Source organism: Gallinula chloropus (genome assembly GCF_964237585.1).
Source record: "Gallinula chloropus genome assembly, chromosome: 10".
Taxonomy (NCBI): domain Eukaryota; kingdom Metazoa; phylum Chordata; class Aves; order Gruiformes; family Rallidae; genus Gallinula; species Gallinula chloropus.
Genome location: NC_140095.1, coordinates 2,112,436 through 2,133,230, shown reverse-complemented (window position 1 = coordinate 2,133,230; position 20,795 = coordinate 2,112,436). Strand labels below are relative to the sequence as shown.

The 20,795-nt window shown below is 54.4% G+C and overlaps 1 protein-coding gene across 1 annotated transcript in view; it reads left to right on the top strand.

The window, feature by feature from the left end:
- Positions 1-368: 368 nt before the first annotated feature.
- Positions 369-20,795, top strand: part of LOC311195311 (hydrocephalus-inducing protein homolog) — a gene marked incomplete at both ends in the record, with an annotated part of 67,519 nt that continues 47,092 nt past the window's right edge. Inside the window, 15 exons of the mRNA XM_084268690.1 lie at positions 369-467; positions 1,989-2,108; positions 2,925-3,059; positions 4,854-5,053; positions 7,947-8,071; positions 8,486-8,673; positions 10,003-10,072; positions 10,142-10,379; positions 10,890-11,001; positions 13,584-13,683; positions 14,725-14,843; positions 15,129-15,352; positions 18,018-18,085; positions 19,471-19,706; positions 20,514-20,614. Coding sequence (XP_084124816.1) covers positions 369-467; positions 1,989-2,108; positions 2,925-3,059; positions 4,854-5,053; positions 7,947-8,071; positions 8,486-8,673; positions 10,003-10,072; positions 10,142-10,379; positions 10,890-11,001; positions 13,584-13,683; positions 14,725-14,843; positions 15,129-15,352; positions 18,018-18,085; positions 19,471-19,706; positions 20,514-20,614 — 2,135 coding nt within the window. The remainder of the gene's footprint in view (positions 468-1,988; positions 2,109-2,924; positions 3,060-4,853; positions 5,054-7,946; positions 8,072-8,485; positions 8,674-10,002; positions 10,073-10,141; positions 10,380-10,889; positions 11,002-13,583; positions 13,684-14,724; positions 14,844-15,128; positions 15,353-18,017; positions 18,086-19,470; positions 19,707-20,513; positions 20,615-20,795) is intronic.

The following is a 20,795-nucleotide window of genomic DNA, read 5'->3' as shown; positions in this document are numbered from 1 at the left end:
GAGTTAGGGGGTTTCTGATGACTCCTCCCCACTCCTATCAAAGGTCACTGCCTGAATCCTGCAAAGCTAAAGGGGAAACAAATGCCCAAAGAGCAGAAATCCTCAAACGTGTCACATGAGAGGACGAAGGAGAAGCGCAGGGGACAGAGCCGCTTGGTTAGAGCGCGTGTTCCGCTCTCCATCATTCATTGACTGATGTTAAATATTTCAGCGGGGAACTTTGGGGACTTCTAGGACTGTCCTAGTGGCTGTGGTGACAAATGGTTTATCAGTGGTGCTTGAACAAGAAAAGCCTTTCTGAAGAGAGGTGTTTCTGCAGCTCTTGTTGGTGTTTTGTGTTTCAGGGGACACCCTCTGCCTTCCTGGAGATGTCTGTCCCCAAGGCAGAGAGGCTGGCCAGCACCCGGGAGATGAGGCGGCCCCGGATTCTGCCGCCTCTAGACACGAGTGAAATCTCCCGTCATGAGGTAGACCTTTTCCTGCCCTTTTCCTTGCCGTTTGATGTGATGTTTGAAGGAGGTGTGTGCTGGTGGCAGGCTTGCCCCCAGCTTCTCTAAATACCTCGGTGACAAGGTCCTGCTGTCCTTTGAAACGGCTGCTGCTGGTCGAGTTCCTTCTGTTGGGGAAAAGGGAAAACATATTTCCCCCCGGGACGATGTTGAAGCAACATCTGGTGCTAAGCCAGGATTAATAACCCCCGACCAAGTTCTGCTGGAGTTGAGTTGCTATCACCAAAGGGATGGTACTGGAGGAAGGCTGGGGTGGGACACAAGGGCAGGAGCTTGCCATTTTCCATCCTCCCTCTGAACTAACCTCCTGCTTCCTTGCTTGGTGTAGTCACAGCAAACCCTCAGGGCCGTGACACCCTCAGCAGTGGCAGAGTCGACCTTGGAAGGCCGTAGACCCTGTGGTACCTGCTCAGGGCTTAATGAAGCCGATTTGTTAATGCTTTGGCTTGGAAGGAGGAGCGTGAGCCTTCAGAAGGGTGTGAGGGCTGCAGGCTTCAGGGTCTTGCCAGGGAAGTCCCCCTGGGCAGAGTGGGGGGGATGTGTTTTATCTGGAGTAACACTTGCTTGGATGGGTGCTTAAAGCTGCTGCTTCTGCAGGACCACTGGGTATGACACCGCCCAGACAGGGGGTTACTGGGGGGGACAGTGAGAGACCCTTAAGGAACGGGTGAGGGATTGCCTGGGACAGCATGGGAGGTTGGGAACGTGTCAGATGAGTGCAGGCAGAACTGGCAGTGAGCTGCAGCTACCAGCTGCAGTGTCACCATGGTGTCTGGGGGCAAGTGGGAGACCTGCCTCTGTCTTTCGGGTGGGCACAGTGCAGCTGGAAGAGGGGAGACAAGGCTGGGGAGGACTTATCTCTGAGGAATGCCTCTGCTCCCTGAGGGTTTGCGGCTGGTGCCTGTTGTCAGCCATGCTTCTGCAGCAGGATTAAATAACACTGCACTAGCAGAATAGGGTAAAGAATCTGTTTAAAGCTCATGGGAGAAGGAAATACCCAGTGGAGTCTTGCTCAAGGTGCTCAGTAATGCTGAGAACGAAGCAGAACCTCGTCACCACCCAGCGCTCGCAACACTTGGCTCTTCTCTAGCTGCTGTGTTGCTTTCCTTTCGGCCTTACCTCCTCCGGTGCTGCTGTTCTCGCTGGTTTCTAGGCTCTGCATCGAAGATGATGTTTGGGGATGTGTGGGACACAGAGTAAAGATCATCCCAGAATTGTTTCCTGCGGTGTCTCGTGTAAATTCTCAGGTTTCCCTTGCTCTGTGGGTGCTGGTGGCTCTCACAGAGCGTGCTCTGGAGCTGTGTGACCACACCAGCCACAGGGTTCTGCTGCAGATCAGCACTGCCTTGCGTTTTAGAGAAGGAAACCTGGAGAAAGACCCAAAAGAGCTTCTTAGCTTGAGCCTGTTCAGCGTGGGGCTCTCATCTGTGAATCTTTGTCCCAGCCCCTGAATCTCTCTCTCCTCTCTTTCATCTCCAGTCCTCAGCAGTGGACGTGGACCAGAGCTTAATTCGGCCTTTCCCATCAGAGGTGGTGTTTAAGAACTACACCCCCCATGAGGTCTGCAAAGCGACGCTGGTTCTGAGGAACTGTGACAAGGTGAGCGCTGGGACACGGAGCTTTAGGACTGTGCTGGAAGATACCAGTGTAATTCCTGTGGTGTACAGCAGAGCGGGTTAGGCAGCACACCCAGAATCAGATGTCTCACCACCTTGGTTTTACAAGATGGTGGAAACCTTCCCATTCCTCCCCAGAGTCTGATGGGACCTGACTCAAAGGAGCTTTCCTAGTCAGCATCCTTCCTCTTGGGAGCTCCAGACTGGTGGCTGTATGGTCCTTACCTTGCAGACCTCAGGGTGGACAATGTCCTGGTGGGTCCTTGGTTACCCTTGGTTTCTGTCTGGGCACCTCCACCTCTTGTAGCCTGTTTGGCTGCCTCTGTGCAGCTTGCTGTCAAAGCGCAGGGGCTGAGGCTTCTCTGCTTGATGCCTGAATAAGTTACAGTTAGCAGCGTTAGCACTCCAGGAAAGGGGCTTTGAAACAGCAGCAGAAAGCCACTGGCTTAGCAGAAGCAGTGGGAGACCTTTAGGTGCTGCTTGAAGCTCCTGCAAAGCTTAATTGGGTTCCGCTCGGGGTCTCCTCGGACGACGTGACGCTCTGCGTTCCCTTTGGAGAGCCCCAGCGCATCCAGAGTTAGGTGCTCCTGAAGGTCTCTGCCTTTCCTTGGATACAAACCCCAACCTGGCATCGGGGGGTGATTTCCCCAGGAAGTTGGGAAGGGAAAAGTGGAGAAGTGTAGGAGCTCAAGGTGCTTTGGAAAGGTGGTTAAGGAAGGATGTCAGCAGGGCACGGCCAAGGCTGCTCTTCTCGTGTTTCCACAAGTGCCAAGATGGCAGTTTCATGTCTTTCCCACAGGTTCCTCGGCTGGTGAAGGTCACTCTGGAGGACTCACCTTATTTCAAGTTGGTCAAGCCCAAGGGTGTGTCCTGCACTGTAGCAGTTGGACTGGCTTTGACCTACCGTGTCCTTTTTACCCCTGAGGAGAACAAGGTGAGACTGGAGGTCCCAGGAGGTTGGTGCCTTCAGGGGAACGTACAGGGCTAGGTTCAGAACAGGGCATCGGGTGGGGGTTTGGAGGAACTGTTGGTTTCACAGGGTTGTGCCGGATCTAGAACTGTGGGAAGTGTTTTTTTCCCATGGGGAAGGTCATAGGCTGTAGGCTCTTAGACAATTCAGACTGTTTTTATCCTTCAGTGTTGGCATGTTTAACGTCTGCTGACTTCAGAGACAAAAGAATCTACTTCTTGTGGTGGGTTGGCCGCTCAAGGTGTTGGTTTCTAGTATCTGCCCATTGCTGTGTAATTACAGGTTTGCTCCAGTAACTAGAAATACAAAAGTCTGTTTAAAAGCAGCCTGTTATTCAGAGGATCTGAGACAAGGACCTTTGAAACCTGGTGTCACCTTTGTGTGTGTCATGTTGGACACAGTAGTGAGACAGCTGAACATCACCTCTAAAGCTCCTCCAGTGCTCTAGGCTGTGGTCAGGCAGTCTGCAGCTACTCACGGCGTGGTACTTCTGTAGATGACAGAGACATCAGCCTGAAAGAGCGTGTGCAGGCAAGGTTAGGGCATCTAACTCCACCGTCCATCTGGAGATGGAGCTGTTCAACCTGGCAGTGAAATGATTTTGGTGGCTTAATTCACCTTCCTGCTGCTGCCCCCCAGCCGGCCGGGGGCGGGGGACAGGGCAATGGCTGTCTGGCTCCTTGCTGAACCAGCCCAGGGCTGGGAATAACATGCTTGGCTCTGGTGGGGCTGTCCCCATGCCTCCCGCTTGAGGGCCTGAGAGCACCAGCTTCAGGAAGGCACCCAGTCACTTCTAGAAACTTCAGAGGCGTTAGCAAGGCATCGTCTGTGCCACAGTGTGCAGCAGAGAGAGCAGAGCTGTCCCCTGCCTCCCCCAGGGTTGGGCTGAGGTGAAAGGGAAGTCAGAGGTTAGATGTGCAGCGAGAGCTCTCAGGGCCTGGGAGGAGCTGGAAGAGGCTGCGCCGAGGGCAGGGCTGGAATTGTTGGTGCCCTTCAGTACCTGTCAGGAATCTCTCAGGAATAGCTTGGGTATGGAGCAGAGCCGGCTCGGCGCTGGGGAGGTGGATCAGCTTTCGGAGGGTGGGTGTCCCCAGCCTTGTCCTTGAGATGCTGTGGAAAGGGATGGGAAATCTCTGCCTCCCCTGATGTTAAAACAGTCATCTTGGTAAGGAGTTGTGAGGGCCTGGGACAGGCTGCCAGGGAGGGGCTTGAGTCACGGTCCCTGGGTGTGTTTGAAAAAAGGGCAGATCAGGTACTTAGGGATATGGTTTAGCACAGGACAGGAAGAGTTGGACTCGATGATCTTAAAGGTCTTCTCCAACCTTGTGATTCTGTGATTTCACCAATGGCTGGTGGACAAGTCCATCCAACAGTGTACCTGAGCATCCCCCACCAAGCTTCAAGTGGGGTCACTGGGATGGAGTTGGTGCCGCGGCATAACCGGGTGCGGAGCGGTGCTGGAAGCAGGTCCTTGATCTGCTGCAATCCCTTCCGTGGGATTACTCTGTTCTGGTGCTTCGGCATCAAGCTATCAGGTGACTTGGTCTGGTTCTGCCAGCTCACTGAGGAGGCAGCTGGATCAGCAGGGGGGTTTCCTCTCTGCAGGGTACCAGCCCTGTCCCAGTGGTGCTGCTGGAGGGAAAGGTCGTTACAGAAAGAAGTGCTGTTCCATTCCCAAAGGCTCCTGTTAGTGGTGGGAAGCAGCGGTTTTCCTTCCGCCGGGGACTGAACGTACCGTGATTTGTTCCTTCCCCTCAGGATTACTCCCACCAGATCACCTGTGTCACAAACAGGGGACAGTTCATTGTGCCGATCCGAGCTATTGGTGCCCGGGCGGTCCTGGACTTCCCCCTCCACCTGAACTTCTCCACCTGTCCAGTCAAGTACAGCAGCCAGAAGACTCTGCTGGTTCGTAATGTTGGTAACCGGGAGGCCCGCTACTCCATCAGCACTCAGAGGTAAGGGACCTCACTTCATTTGCCCAACAAAAGGTGTGTGTGGGGTTTTCTTCTAGAGCTCTAGAGCAGCAAGTTTCACTGCCAGGAGCTTGCTCTGACATGGGCTTCCCCCAGAGTCACAGTGTCCTTCAGGTGTCTCCAGGCACTCCAGCGTGGGGTCCTCCACAGCTATAGATGGGATCTCTGCTCCCTGCCATCCATGAGCTGCAGGGGGACAGCCTGCTTCAGCATGGTCTTCTCCACAGGCTGCAGGGGAATCTTTCTCTGTGGTGCCTGAAACACCTCATCATCCCTCCCTGCTCCTTCTTCCCTGGCCTTGGTGTCTGCACAGTTCCTCACATCTTCTCACTCCTGTCTCTGGGGGCAAAAAGCAGCTTCTTGGTGTTTTTTTTCCCTCTGTGATTCTGAGGCACTGTGACCATCCCTGATGGGCTTGGCCTTGGTCAGCAGCGACTCCAGACTTGAGCTGGCTGGTGTTTGCTCTGTGGGGCTTTAGAGAGCTTCTGGCTGCTTCTTGCAGAAGCCACCCCTGCAGATCTCCCCCTTCTCCACCAGAACCCAGCCATGCAAAGCCACAACACAGGTACAGGCACATGTGAGAGAGGAGGAGGACAGCAGTGGGGTAGAAGGGAATGAGAGATGCGTCTGAGCATGTAGAGGCCAGCTGATGGGCCTGTATCCTCTATGTTTTATCTGTGCAGGTTGAACTTCTGGTTTAGTTGATGCAACTTCTCTTTTCTGGCCTGAGCAAACTCAGGCTCTTGCCCATTGACAAACCAGCTCAGGTGCCACCGTTCCCCAATCTGCTGTCCTGCTTGTGCCACTTGTCTTTGCCTCCCCTCTCTGGGTTCCCTTCCCTGGCACCAAGCGTAGAACTTTCTGCTCTCCCCATTAGGGTGCTTTTGCAGCCCATCTCCCATCCTTAACTGTTCCTCACAGTACTGAGAGCTCAGCTCGTGCATCTGGTCACATCCTGGTGATGTTCCCTGCCCGGTCGTTTGTGCGAGGACTTGGCTGTTTTCTGTTCTGCTTTTTGCTCCAGAGAGGAGCTCGTAAGTGAATCTGTGGGGCCAATTCAGCATCTTCGATAGCTTCCAGAAAACGTGGTCGCATTTTGGCCATGATTTGACTGCTTTTTCATGAAAAAACCCAGCCAGCCACCTCAGCACTGCCCATGCTTCAGTGTGCTCTGTGCCTGCCCTCCCTGAGCAGGGCCGTGCCCAGCCCCTAACCGCAGCACTTGGGAATAAAAATCCCAAGAGGATAAATCCAGTAAGTCTCTTCCCATTGCTCTTGTGGTTCAGGCAGGAGAATGAGTTTCTTCTCCGTGACATTGGCAGAGAGAAATGTCATTCCAATAGGTTTAAGATGAAAATGGTGTCTGGGAGCAGACAAGGCGCAGCGCTGCCTTTTCCTGCGGCGATGGACGTTGTGCTCTGCCGTGCTCCAGGGACAGAGAGGGTCGGTCTGGGATTAGATGCCTCTAGGAGTGTCCCCACCCAGCTCGGAAAGCTCGGGAGATGATCCTCCAAGGCAGAGCGCTCAGGGATCCCCTGTGGTACCCATACACTACAGGGAGGTGTGGGGATGCACAAAGACCACCCGAGGTTCTGAAATTAGGGCTGAGGTGCAGGAAAAGGGGGGAAGGGAAGGTTGGGCTTGGGAGGTGCTGAGTGTACCTGGGATTTTTCAGTGCAGTCTGGGATGCTTTGTCCTGAGGGACTGGGTTTGCTGGGATGGTTATGCTGCTTGACTTTGGCTGTTCTACTGCTGCCAAAAAGTAGCATGTGCAAAGGTTAAGCCTTTGGGTTTGGTGGGGTTTTCCCTGCTGTAGGTCTGGGTGGACAGGGTGGGGCATTTCAGTCCCCAGTAACTTTGCTGTCTGCCTTGGGGCTGGAGGTAGCTTTTAATGCACTAGGTTCTCCCAAAGTCAACTGGTTTTATGATGCCAATTAAGGCAGCAGTAGACCAAAGAAAGCTTGGCTGTTAGAAGATGAAGGTAGCCCGGGACTCGCAGTATAGTGCAGCCTCCTTGCACGCTGCGTTTACTGAGCATGTGGGTGCAGGAGAGAAGCCACTGTGGTGCTTTGAGGGCCTGTGTCACAGCCTTGCCAGCTTCTGTCACTTGTCAGCTGCCTTTGTGCATTATGTCAGGAGTATGCTGGCCCTTGGTATCCTCGTGGGACATAACTTGAGCCCAACTCTGTCAAGATGGGGAAGCTTGACCCCTGGTGAGAGTAAGCAAGCCCTAAATAGCAAGGTAGATAATTATCAGAGTGCTTACAGGTCTAGTGTTGCTCTCTTGCTGAAGGGCCGTAATGGGCAAGATCTCAGCAGGTCCTGGTGTGAAGGGGACTCCTGGGTTGGTGTGCCTAGATGAGGGTATAGGAGCTGGGGACTGCAAGGTGCCGCTGGGAGATCAGGACCTGCAAAACTTCAGACATTGTGCAACAAAGCAAGCGGAGAGCTGGATGTAGTAAAAGCATGCCAGAAGAAAAGGAGCTATTAACCCCCCCTCCAAACCTTCTCTCCTGTCTTTCAGGAGTAGCAGGTTTCTAGGTGGCAGAAAAAACCCTGATTCCCAGGGACATCAGGGTCAAGCTGTGCATGCAAACACCTCTTACCAGCTCTGGGCTCTTCAAAACCCATTCTCTGATGGTATGGTCCGGACTGGAGCCTGGCTGCAGAATCTGGGGGGCATGAAGTCATTTCATACCCTCGGGTCTTCGGAGAGTGAGGGTCACCAGCTGTGTTTCTGACCCCCTGTGTTCTGGGTTGCTGCTGCCAGCTGCTTGTTTGCTCCTCACACAAGCGAGCTGCCGGGAACTAGACTGCAAAAGAGCCCCCAGAGCTCCCACCACAGTCCTGATGAGTGTGTGTGTCTCTGTTGCAGCCCTTTCTCTGTTGATCGCTCCATCGGTACACTCGGCATCGGTGAGGCCATGCAAGTAACAGTGGACTTCCACCCGCTGAAGACTGGCAATCATTCTGGTTCCCTGCTAGTTCACTATGACACAGGTGAGTGTCCTATCTGCAGGTCTGCGTCCTTCAAAGCAGAACAAGGCTGAACTTCCTTTGCAATCTACTTGGATTTGGTCCTGTAAGCGTAACGTGTGTGTGTGTGGGGGGAAGCTCTTGTCTGCATCGCATCCTGCCATGGGCTGTTGCTTTGCTCCTTCCTGTGCCACCTTCTTTTCTGGCCCACACCCTGCAGGCATCTTTGGGGGGGATCAGTGAGAGACTGGGAGAGACTTGACACTTGTGGTGGGCCTGGAGGAGACGCCGTGTGAGCTGTGGCTGAGGTGGGACTCCCCTGGGAATGAGGGGTAATAAAAGCTGTAGCCCTTTCTTCTGTGACCTGAGGCTCGCTGCGTTCTTCGTACTTCCATCGGCAAGTGAGAGGAGTAAAGAGTCCCCTGTGCTTTCTTCCAGGTGAAAACATGAAAACAAACCTTTATGGAGTGGCTGTAGACGTCAACATCTGGCTGGATGAGGAGCCTATGAGCATTGAGAAGACCTACCTCACGCTGTCGAAGCGCAGATGCGTGGCCATCCACAACCGCAGTGACATCATCGCCCGCTTCCAGTGGAAGGCTTGTGGCACGCAGGAGGAGGAGGATCAGCGGGAGAGAAGGTCCGTTTCAAAGATGCCTTTGGTTAGGTACCCTGCCCAAGGGGAACGCTACCGTCTGGCCTCGAGGGGGGTTGGTGCTTTTAGGACAAGTCAGCCATCCACAGCATCAGGGTGGGTGTCCCTGGGCTTTAGGGTGATGGAGCTCGGTGCTTCCCATCCCAGTTCCATTCACCCTCTGGCTGAGGGTGATGTTTTGGGGAGGAAAGCTTGATTGCAGTGAGTGGATTTCCTCTGAGAGCGAGCTCTGGTGTTTGTGGGAGCTGCAGACTGCTGAGAGCCAGTGGCTCCTGGGCTGCAGAGAGTCTGTGAAGCTTCATTGGCCCAGGAGGATGAGGCCATCTCCTGAATAGGTTCGGGCTGTCCAGGTTTCCAGCACGGGGTGTTTCTGCCCTTCCTTCGAGCCTGGGGAGAGTTTGGAGGTGGAAGGGTCTGCAGAGAAGGAAGGTAGGGCAGCATGGGACTTGGAAGTGCATTTGGGCTTCAGAACCCTCTGTCTTCATGGTGGTGAGAGATGGGGCTGGATCTTCAAAGGATGTCTTTGGGGAAGCTTTGAAAGGCCTCTCTCAGGTGGCAGAGACACACTCAGAGCCCGGGAGGTGGAATGAGGGGTGGGAGATTGCACTTGAAAGCTTGGGTGATTTGGGAATCCTTGTGTGACTTCTCAGAGTGGGGTGGATGTAGGAGGTAGCGTGACCGTGGAGCTGATGAGGAAACTGCCACAAACTGGAGGCTTTGTGAGGGCTTCTGAGCAAATAAAAATAAAGGTCAAGGGAATTAGGTCAGAAATGCCTTGAAGGCCAAAAGTAGTTTTCCACTGTTACCTATTTTTAATTGCGCAGTGTGTGACTTGTGTGTGAGCTCAGTGTGTTAAAAGAAAACCTCATGACCTCCTTTTGGTAAAGGAATAGTCCAGGGAAGTGCCACCTCTCCCCACCTGCCTGTCTCAGACTGGGCCCTGAGTGATGCTCTGCCCCTCAGAAGCCTTATTTTTCCCCAATTACGTTTGATCTCCTGCCAGCTTGTGTCCTAGACACTTCCCAGGATGTTTGGGGATGGTCGTAGCTCCAGGGCCGCTGAGCTGCTGTCAGAGGAGCTGTTGAGGTCTTGGATCAGGGAGGATGTTTTCATGGGAGAAAGCAACACAGGACCCCAGTTTGTGCCCCAAGAAGACCTGGGTCATTGGAAGCTCTATCCAGGGGGTTGTCCTGCAGGACTCTCTGGGGTGTAAGGGTGGAATTACTGTCTGCTGATGGAGGTTGAGTTGAGGGTCGCTCATCTCGGGCTGGCAGCCCCCGCTAAACGCGCAGCGTTGCAGGTCAGCCGTGGAGGAACGTCTGCCCTTGCGCTCTACGGGGAGCTGGCCAACGCAAGGAGTTTTGGTGCTGGTGAGGGCACTCGCCCCAGGCTCTGTCTGTGTGCAGCCAGGAACGGCCAGGACTGCGTTTCCTTTCCAGTTGTGTTTGAATTGAGCCGGGTGACGATCGCCGTGGGGTTTCTACCCCGCGGCCTCGATGTGCTGCATACGGAGCCGTCTGCTTCCCCCCTCCCTGAGTTGTCAGCTGCTGGTTCCTCGTGGCTGGGGGACTGGAGTGTGAAGGGGGACAGCAGTGCACCCGCTCGGAAGTTCTGCTCCCTTCCCATCTCTGGCTTGTCATCCTTCAACTCCGGGATGATTTTGGCAACTACTCCCAAGTGAGGGAGAGATTAACTGTGTCAGAGCTCTGAGGAGAAGGGGAAACGGAAAAAACCAGGTGGTTCAGGGCCAGGCTGAAGGGTTTGGGCTCAGAGGTGCCAGTCCTGACGTCTTCATCAGGGGATGTTAGGCTTCCTTTCTCATGGTCTCTGTATTTCTGCTCCTACCCACTGATTTCACTGGGATGCTGTGGTGCCTGAATCCCGGAGCCCTGGGATCCTCTGGTGGAGGCGGGGTGGGGAGCAGAGGGGATGTGGTTGTTCCTTACACCTGAGGGTCTGAAAGGGAAGAGAAGACAGTGATGCTGGGAACCTGCAGCCCAGACCAGGGAGCTGCTGCCCTGCCTGGTGATGCGCTGCCCTGGTGCTTCTCATCCTCCTCTGCCTCCCCTGAGCATCCTGGGGGTAGGAGAAGCCAGTTGAGGATGGAGGTGGATTCCCCATCAGTTGTGGGAGCAGCTTTGAGCTAGGTCGCTCTCCTGAGGGCTGCTCACTTGTGTAAGAGCCCAGGATGCAAGATCACCTTTCCCGCCTCCTCTCCCGCAGCATCCCCGACCAGAGTGCCAAGGTGCAAGGAGAATCCCTGCTTTTCTCCGACGGGATCTTCAGCATTGAGCCAGCGGTAAGTGACAGCTTTGAAAGCTCCCTTTCTCTTCTTCCTCCTCCTCTTCCTCCCTGAATGAGGTCACTCAGCAGATCCCTGCTTGATGTGCTTGGAGGAAACATTGGGTTTCTGGTGGGGCCGGGAGAGCTGGTGGCAAAAAGCGTTTCCCAACTCGTGATGGGCACCGAGAGCCTAAAGCTGGGCTTTGCTCCCAGGGCTATAAATGAAGAGCTGCCTAAGTGTCCTGAGCACGTTCAGAGGGATGTAGCCTTATATGTAAAGGCACACCTTGCACAGGGTTAACGCAGGGTGTGGGACCGTGTCAGTTGGGATGCTGACCCGAAGAGCGAAGCGCTCCTCTGTGGGAAGGAGGGCAAATTCAGCCCCTGTTTAATCACAGAAATACCAGTCCTCACCTACCCTGGGCTTGTGCCAGCCCTGAACCTCTGTTCTGGTGCCATCAGGAGCTTGCACGTGAGACCAGCAGGTTCAGGCAGGCTTTTTGACCTCTGTCACACCTAGGTACAGCAGCGTGCTTAGTTATCTTGCTCTTCCATTTAAGCGAGCCAAAGCTCGTGGTTTAATCCCCCCCCGAGCCCCAACTCCGAGGGTGTGCCTGGTCTGGCATGAGAAAAGGTGAAGCTGCTTTGTTTTAGGGAGGGGGATGGTGTTTTCTTATCACCCGTGTAAGGTTGGGAGTCACCAATGCAGAGCTGCAGTTTCACACCAGTGCAGCTGGGGGCAGCATGATGTGACCAAGAGATCATGTCAGAGCAGTAGGGAGCTTGTAGAGAGTGGGACCTGATCAGCCGGGCGTTTGGAGCATCCTGCGCTGCACCAGAGCTGGTTGTGGGGTGTCACCCAGGGCTCCTGCTTAGTGACAGTAGGACTAGGCCTCCACAACGGGCTTAACGCGCTCCTGAGGGGCATTAAGGTGAGGCCCAGAAATCCATCTGCCCACAGAACCGAGTCCTGGTACTTCCCATAGTGACGAGTGGATGTGAAGAGTAGCCAGGTCCTTTGGAGTGGACACCTCTCCTAGACATCTGCACTGATGTTACGGAGTTTGCTCCAGGGCTGACTACAAGTGGGCTACTACCTGATTGTCCCCCCTTGTGTCTCTGCCAGCATCAGCAACCTTTTGATTTCCATGAATTCTGTTCTTTATGGAACAATCAATTTTGCTCCAGAGTTTTGCTCGTGTCTGTCTGCTCCCCCGACATGGGGCTGTCTGGATGTCAAACCATAGTAAAGATTTTCTCCTTTATCAACTGGAGAATCTAAAATTCCACTGACTTCCATTAGCCTTCTCTCTGGTGATGAGCCTTTAGCTCAGGCAGAGACACTTCTTGCTACCTGAATGTGCTGGAGAGGCTCCCTAAAAGCTGGGATAGACCTTTCAGGCCAAAAGTGGCTTCTCTCTTCCCACCTGTCGCCCGTGGTGCCTGAGAGCACCCTGCAGAAATAATCAACCCCTTGTGACAAGTGGCTAGAGGAAATCCTTGCTTGCAGGAGTTAGGAAGCTGATGGAGGGCTGGTAGTCTGGGAAAGGCTTTGTGGGGTTTGGGCAGGCATCTAGGGAAGAACAACCCCAGGTAGCAGTATAGGTTTGGGACTGGCCTGTTGAGGAGCTGCGTAGGTGAGAGGGACCTGGGGGTCCTGGGGGACAGCAATATGAGCATGACCAGCAATGTGCCCTCGTGGCTAAGAAGGCCAATGGCATCCTGGGGTGTATTAGAAGGGGGGTGGTTAGGAGGTCAAGAGAGGTCCTTCTCTCCCTCTACTCTGCCCTGGTGATACCATGCCTGGAATGTTGTGTCCAGTTCTGGGCTCCTCAGCTCAAGAAGGAGATAGAACTCCTTGGAAGAGCCCAGCACAGGGCTACAGAGATGATGAAGTGGAACCCCTTCCTTATGAGGAGAGGCTGAGGAAGCTGGGCCTCTGTAGCCTGGAGAAGAGGAGACTGAGGGGTGACCTCATTAGTGTCTATAAATATGCAAAGGGCGAGAGTCAGGAGGCTGGAGCCAGGCTCTGCTCAGGGATGGCAGTGACAGGACAAGGGGCAGCGGGTGCAGCTGGAGCAGAGGAAGTTCCATGGGAATGTCAGGAGGAACTTTGTCACTGTGAGGGTGATGGAGCCCTGGGACAGGCTGCCCAGAGAGGCTGGGGAGTCTCCTTCTCTAGAGACACTGAAGCCCCCCTGGATGCGTTCCTGTGGGATTGACTCTGGGTGAGCCTGCTCTGGCAGGGGGTGGGACTGGATGAGCTTTCGAGGTCCCTTCCAGCTCCTGACGGTCTGTGAGTCCGTGACTGGCCGGCACCTCTGAAGCGATCCTGCTGGACTCGCTGGAGTGTGAGCCGGGCTGGTTGCTCCGTTATAGCCCAAATTTAACAAAATGCCTCTCCCAGGTGCCAGTAAAGGTCAGGGACTGGGAAAGTTTTTCATAGCTGCTTCCAAACTCCCTTATAAATATTGTTGATCAGTGTTACTGGCTCTTTGCTCTTCCCTGGTGCTCTGAATATCGGCTCGTGGGGCCACGGATGGAACGAAGGGATGTGACGTTTGAAGATAAATGGTTTGCTGTCTGCTTCTGTTTTAGGAGGGAGAGATTTGGCCAAATTGTTCGGCTGAAATCAGTGTGACCTTTAAGCCTCGAGAAGCCAGAGTGTATCAACAAAAGTTCTACTGCGACATCTCAGGTACGGCTCCTCTCCCCTCCTGCTCTTTCCTGTGGTGGGGAGGAGCCTGGCTGAGGTATCATGGTGGGAATTTGGGGAGTTGCTTCTCCCTAGACATCCTAAAGCCCTGTGGTGGTTAGATGCTGCTGCAGGTGGCGAGCCCTGGAGCACCCAGGTGTGGAGCTGTATGTTGGGTGCAGGTGGTGCTGAGCTGCATGAGTATAAACAGCAGATTTTTGTCTTGGGTTGTGTTTTCCTGAGCTTTACACCTTCCTTGAGTGGATTTCAAAGCTCATCTTAGCACATGGGACGAGATTCAGAGGTGGCCTTGGAAACTCAGCATCACCCCAAATCCTGTGTTCAGTTTGGGCACCTGACTCCAAGAAGGACATGGAGGTCCTGGAGCATGTCTAGAGAAGGGCAGTGGGGCTGGGGAAGGGGCTGGAGGGCAAATCCTCTGAGGAGCGGCTGAGGGAGCTGGGGGCGTTCAGCCTGGAGAAGAGGAGGCTGAGGGGAGACGTTATTGCTCTCTCTAGCTCCCTGAAAGGAGGCTGTGGGGAGCTGGGGCTCAGCCTCTTCTCACAGCTAAGTAGCGACAGGACGAGAGGGAATGGCTGCAAGTTGTGCCAGGGGAGGTTCGGGTTAGAAAGGAGGAGAAATTTCTTCTCCGAAAGAGCGGTTGGGCATTGGAAGGGGCTGCCCAGGGAGGTGGTGGAGTCACCGTCCCTCAGGAAAGGTCGGATGAGGTCCTTAGGGACATGGTTTAGTGAGTAATAGAGGTGGTGGGGGGATGGTTGGGCTGGATGATCTTGGAGGTCTTTTCCAGCCTTAATGATTGTGTGATTGTTTCAGGGTGCAAAGTGATGGCTCAATTAGAAAGCAGCCCAAGGAGTTGGTCAGAAAGGAGAAAGCAGCCCAAAGGCATATCTGCCAAGGGAAGGGTCCTGTACCTTTCCCTGGATCTTCCTGGGCTGATCCTTGCCAGCCCCAAGTCAGAGGCTAGAGCCTGGAAAATTCGGGATCAGAGGGAATTGCTGTTCTGACATTGAATTCTCTCCCCAGGCCGTGAGACCAGGCTGCCCCTGTGCATCCAAGGGGAAGGCATAGGGCCTCGGCTGCGCTCCAGCTTTGAGCATCTGGACATCGGGGATGTCTTCATGGGAGCGGCACACAAGTACGAGGTGAGCTGTGAGAGCTAGCAGGGCTTGGGCTGGAGCCTGGTGGCTCCTTGTGGGATTTCTGGCAGCTCAGCAGTTGTGAGCAGGGCAGCTCTGTGCCAGCTGGACAAAGGCAGAGGTTCTATGGAGTTATCACCGCTTTGCCTGGAAAAAACCCAAAGGCAGAACTTGTCCCGTTGTATTTCCTTTGACTTCTGCCTTGCAGGTGTTCATTGTTGAATTAGAAAGCAAATGGATCCTCTCTAAAGGAAATGTCCTGCATTTCCATTTTGCCTTCTGCTGCTGCAGGTGGTGCTGTTTAACAAAGGACTCATCCGAGCTGTCTTCAGCTTGGTTCCTCCAGCTACAGCTCTGGGCTCCTGCTTCACCTTTCTCCCCAGCGAGGGGGAGATTTTGCCAGACAATCTCCAGGTCATCCAGATCTCCTTCAGTTCCACCATCCTGGGGCAGTTCACAGAAGAATTCAAGTTCAATGTGAATGGATCCCCAGATCCCGTGACCTTGACTATCAGGTGAGTGGGGAGGTTACAGGAGCTTGGTGGGCACATCTGGAGTTCTCTCTGGGTAGTCATCTCCCACGTGCCTCATTTTCTGGCGAAGCAGAGAGAAAAAGGTGTTGTGGGAGGTCTTGGCGTGGGGATGCTGGTTTAAGAGCTGAGACCCTTTAACCTTGGCTCCAGTTTGAACCTTGCAACCCAGGAGTGATGACCTTCCTTCCTTCCTACACCCTCAATATACCCTGTTTAACTCTGAAAGACTTGGGTGCCTGTGGGAAGCACCTTGGCCTTCTTGGTGGAGCTTTCCAGGACACTCTTGGCACGGAGTTTGGCAGCAACAGGTTCCTATCGTGACCCTTTAACACCCCAGTGTGATGATCCTGGGGCTCTAAGTGACTACCCATGTTGGGAAAAGTTTAACTGGAGCTTGTACAGGAAAGGTGTGGAGATGCCTGCTGCCCAGGGTGGGTACCAGGAGCTGGTAGCTCCTTCCCCCTTGGGTTGCGGCAGGCGTGTGATGGGCTGTAGATGGGTCTGGGATGGGTCTGTGATGTCCCACGTGAAGGCACAGCAAGGCCAAAAGCACTTTGGAGACCCTTGAGCAACAGGCCAGCCTGGGTGATTTTGTGTTTTATAATCCTGTGTTAAGAATCCACCCAACCTGGGTAGCAGCAGGCTCAGTGTCATCCCTCGCACTCCTGTGTTGGGACAGGGTGTCCTCCCAGCTCCTGTGCAGCGAGTGCTGTGCTGCCTCCTTCCTGCAGCTGGAAAAGCGCCGATGCAGGAGCCTGGGAGCTCTCTGCAGCAAGAACTCAGGCATCATCCCGTGGGCCAGTGCTGGTGCAGAAGAGAATCTGCACCGAGCTGAGGGGGGAAAGAGAAAAGGCTGCTAAGAGAGTCAAAGCTCCTTTCTCAGGCTCTCAGCAGTGGATAAACTTGTCCCAGTGGGTCATAACCATGGGCTGGTGGGATAGTGTGGCGTAGGCAGGCAAGCTGTGGGGCTGGCTGTGCCTTCTCGGCCAGCAGCCTCCTGCTAGATCAAGGTAGCCACGAAATGAAAGGAATCTGCAGTGGGTTTTGCCGGTGAGGCAAGAGAAACAGGTAAAAACAGAACAAGAAGTTTATTGCTTGAAGAGAGAGCGGGGAGTCGGTGTGACCAACTGGAGCTTCAAGACACCCACCCATCCGCTTGAGCTGAGCACCCCACTCCTCGGGAGGCTTTGAGCGCTGGATTTAGTCCCATGCAGAGAACAACTCCCAGTTGGATGTGAGCTAACTGGTGGGACACTGGGCTATGAAGAAGGGAACGAGGATGAGTGTTTGAGCAGTTCTTTGTTATCCTTCCCACTCAGCAAGAACCCCCAAGTCCACTAATGCTGCCATAAGATGTGATCGTTCCCAAAACATCCGCGTTTCCCCCCAGTCCTTGCAAGCTGCACTGTTACCGGCTGTGGGGCACAGAGCTCTGGGTTGGCTCCTTGCCTGGACCTTCTGGGCAGCTGCTTGGGTTTGACTCGAGCCTGGATACCAGCGCGCTCAGGAGGAATGGGAGCCTCCTGTCAAGGCTCGTCCTTGGCACTTTCCCAGTGTGATCCCCACTCATTACCTGGCAAGTGCTGTGATGGATAGCAGGTCTGTGCCCTTCCCTCCATCCCAAGTAAGCTCTTAGGGTTTGTGAGGTTGAGTCTGACCCTCTGAAGTCCTTGTGGAGGAACTTCAGCAGCAGCAGGGATCTCCTGTTGATGGAACTCTGAGAGTTGAGGAAACTCCTGCCAGGTGCCCAAATCGTAGGTGACTGTTCTTTAAATGGGATCCAAACCCAGGGCCTTGAGTGCTTGTTTCTTTGGTGCTTAGAAAGGGATGTTGGAAGTGGGACACCACGGATGAAGGCGTGTCCCTCCTGCGGGATGCTGGGCTCTGTTCGTGTGCGGGACGGGACTAAAGCTGGAAGGCACCATTCGCTGTGCTCCCCGATTTAACTAAGAGGCGGAGCTGGGCTCGGGTGGCATCAGCCATGAGGTGAATTCATGAATGGTGTGTGGCTCCAAGGGCCGATTTCAGGCAGTGATGGCGAGTTTCAGAGTTTGGAGCTGATTTTAGGGACAGGAGAGGAGGTGTGGTAGGTTCAGGGCCCCGTGTTTGGTTTAAGATGTGTTGTTCTTGGCTGTGTCAGCAGTGAGAAGCTGATACATTCCTGTGTAGAATTGTTGCTGATCTTGTTGTGGTCAGTGGGTGTCTGTGCGCTCCCCAGGATTCTGATAATTGTGTGGATCCAGATCTCCTGAGAAGACGCTCATACACTCAATGGAAACGCTGGCTCCAGCTGAGAAGAAGGGAACCTGAGGGGGGTTACTCCATTGAGTCCACTTTTGTGTGGGCATCTCTACCCATGCGTTACAGATGGGGAAACTGAGTCACGGAGCCATCGCTTGTTTGGGGCCCCTCATTGAGCCAACTTGGGGGCATAGCTTTGCCCTATCCTGCCTGACACTGTGCCCTAAGCCCCATCTGATAGCTGCTGGCCACCTCCTGTCCCCATGGACGAGGGCAAGGGTGTGAGGGGCTGGTTTGAAACCCACCGTGGTTCTGACACCGGCTCTTACCCGCCCGAGCAGCAGGGAGAGCTGAAAGCTCTGCAGTTCTCTAACTCAGCCAGTGCCTTGTCTGTCTGTCCTCACAGTGGCTGCGTCATTGGACCAACGTTCCACTTCGATGTGCCTTCCCTCTGCTTCGGTGACGTCTCCTTCGGTGAGTGCGCCCTGGGCTTGGACCGCGGGCCGAGAGGTCCACGCGTTACCGAAACGGGGCGCTTGGAACCTCAGAGCACCCAGAATGTGTGTTCCTCTGCAGCAGCAGCCTTCAGGGTGTTCAAAGCAGGACTGATACCCTTGGCAGCAGCATGGCCATGAGGGTATCAGTCCCTGAAAGGCCCTGGGAATGGGAGATGGGGAAAAAAGGGTGATGCTGGCGGGGGAAAGAAGGGTGATGCCTGGGAGGGGGAGAAGAGCGACGCTGGGGTGGGGGGAAAAGGGAGACGTTGGAGGGGGAGAAGGGTGATGGAGCTGTGAACCAGCCTGGAGCTGCTCTGGATAAATGTTGGGAGGACAGGAGCCATTCAGTCCCCTGACCCTTAGTGTGAAATGTTAATTAGTGCTGGGAGGGCACCTTGTTATTGCCTACCCCATAATAAGCCCAAGCCATAGCTCTGCGCAGAGCTCCTTCCCTGTGTCCCCCCACCCCGAAAGCCCAGTTCTGCTGTGCCAGCAGCGCTGGTGGCTGAGCATCCAGAGCTCCACTGAAATGCAGGTTCTGCTTCTCCATCTCTGCCTCACAAAAGGCTTTTTACTGAGATGAGCTGAAGTTTTTAATGGGAAATCAATTGTGGATTGATGGAAGGGCCATTATCGTGATGGGCCAGCCAAACCAGATGTCTTCTCCTGGGCTGGTCTCCTGCCTCTGCAGAACATCCCCACTGAGTAGGGTTATGCCACTGGTAGGGCAGGGAAAGCTGGTGTCAGAGCTTTCTGAGCAGTAATCAGATGTCCCCGTTCGTTAGGGAAGGTGAGAAACGGCTTCTGCTGATTTCTCAGCCAGTGTCAGGCTCAGCTCCTGCCAAGTGGGCTGCAAACCTTCATGTGCTCCATCTGGTCGCCCTGAAACAGGAGATGCCGTAAGGATCCAGCTAACAAAACTGCATCAGAGGGCTTTGCATCGGGCTGTAGCTCCCCATTTCATCCATCCCTGCTTTTACTGCAGCTTCTCCTTGGTGCCAACCTGCTCTTCCGTATTGCAAACCACGGGGGGTGTTCATGGGGAGTTTTATGGATCCGATTCTCAGAGTAAATGCTCTGTCTGGCTGCTCACTCCTATGAGAGACGTAACTGGTGCCGGTGTCTGGGCAGCTGAGAGAGAAAAACTGATGGCTTTGGGCATCAGAGCTGCCAAGGAGGGATCTCCATCACCACCCTGGCACAGAGCGTCCATGCCATTAATTCCTTGCTGGGCTTCTCAATTAGCTGCAGTTCAGATTGAAGAGAGCCAAACTCCAGGCGCAGTTTTACCGTGAGGGGCTGTTCACCCCAGGAATGGTGGGATAACGGGGGCATAAATCCCTCTGTGTGTCTCTTCCCCAGGCTTCCCTCACACCTTGTCGTGTCGCCTCAAAAACACCTCCTTGGTGCCCATGACTTTCCACCTTCGCATCCCCGGGGACGGCTCAGGAAGGCCCAGCGTTACCAGTGCTGCTTGGCTGTTGAACGACGATCCTGAGCCCTGGAGATGGGGAGTTGAAGGTTCCATCAGGCCGGCCGAATTTACCATCGAGCCTTGCAGCGGGACCATCCGCGCCCTGGGATCCAGGAATATCAAGGTGTGGGGAGAATCCGTCCGGCCGTGCTTCAGCAGATGGAGCTGAAGCTTCACTGGTGGGGAGGGTCCGGGGGGGCTTTAGTGATGGGAGGGAGATAGATGCACTTCTGTTGTCTGGGTTGGTCTGGGGTGTTTGTGAAGGGGCATCGGTTTGTTTCCAGAACCATCCGCTGAGCATCCTGTGCCCTACGGTCAGGCGCGGAAGCCACGTGTGTGCTTGAGCGCTGCGTGGAGCTGTGGCTTTGGCTTAACTGTGGGCAGAGGAAGGATGAGGACAGCGGGTGGCCGTTAGAGAGATGCCCTTGTGTAAAGCAGTTTGCTTTTCTTCCCGGACTTGTTTCCCCTCTCCCGGTGAACAAAGGAGCTGCATTCACTGCAGCCATCCCTAGGGGGGGCTGAAGCAGCTCTGCCAGGCGTGACCTGCACCCAACTTCTGGGGCTCTTTGCGTTTGGCCCTGGCTGTAAAGCTGAACTCGCTGGGTTTGAGGCAGCGCATTGCCCCGGGATTTACGCTGTTGTAGCTGAGATTAGAACCGAGATTAATTTTAATACAGTGGTGAGCAGAGCAGTTGTCTGATTAGGCTTTAATTCATCTTACACACACCCTGTTAACCACACGGGGTGTTGAACCAAGCAGATGCTGTCAGGAGACCTTTAGTGCTCTCAGACTCTGCTCTCCACATGGACCAGCACAAGGATTAGGGGAAAATCCTTCTCCTTACCGTGGAAGGAGAATCAGGGGACGCCACACACGGAACGATAGTTTTTGGGTTTGGTGAAGGTCTTTGACGGTCTTCTCTGTCACCAGGTCACCCTGTGCTCCAACACCGTGAAGAAGTACAGGCTGGCGCTGGTGGTGGATGTGGACGGTGTCGGCAAGGAAGTGCTGGGGCTGCTCCTCACAGCCAGGTATCGGCGCTTTCCTTCGCGGCGTGTCCTCTCTCCTGGTGCCGGAAAAATAACAGCAAGATCTTCCGAAGGAGAAACAGAGTCCTTGATGCTGAGGAGAGCTCAGGTTTTGCTGCTTCCCTCTGGTCCTTTTGAGCAGGAATGTTCTCACACTTAAGCCGGAAGTCATTCCTGCTGCAGC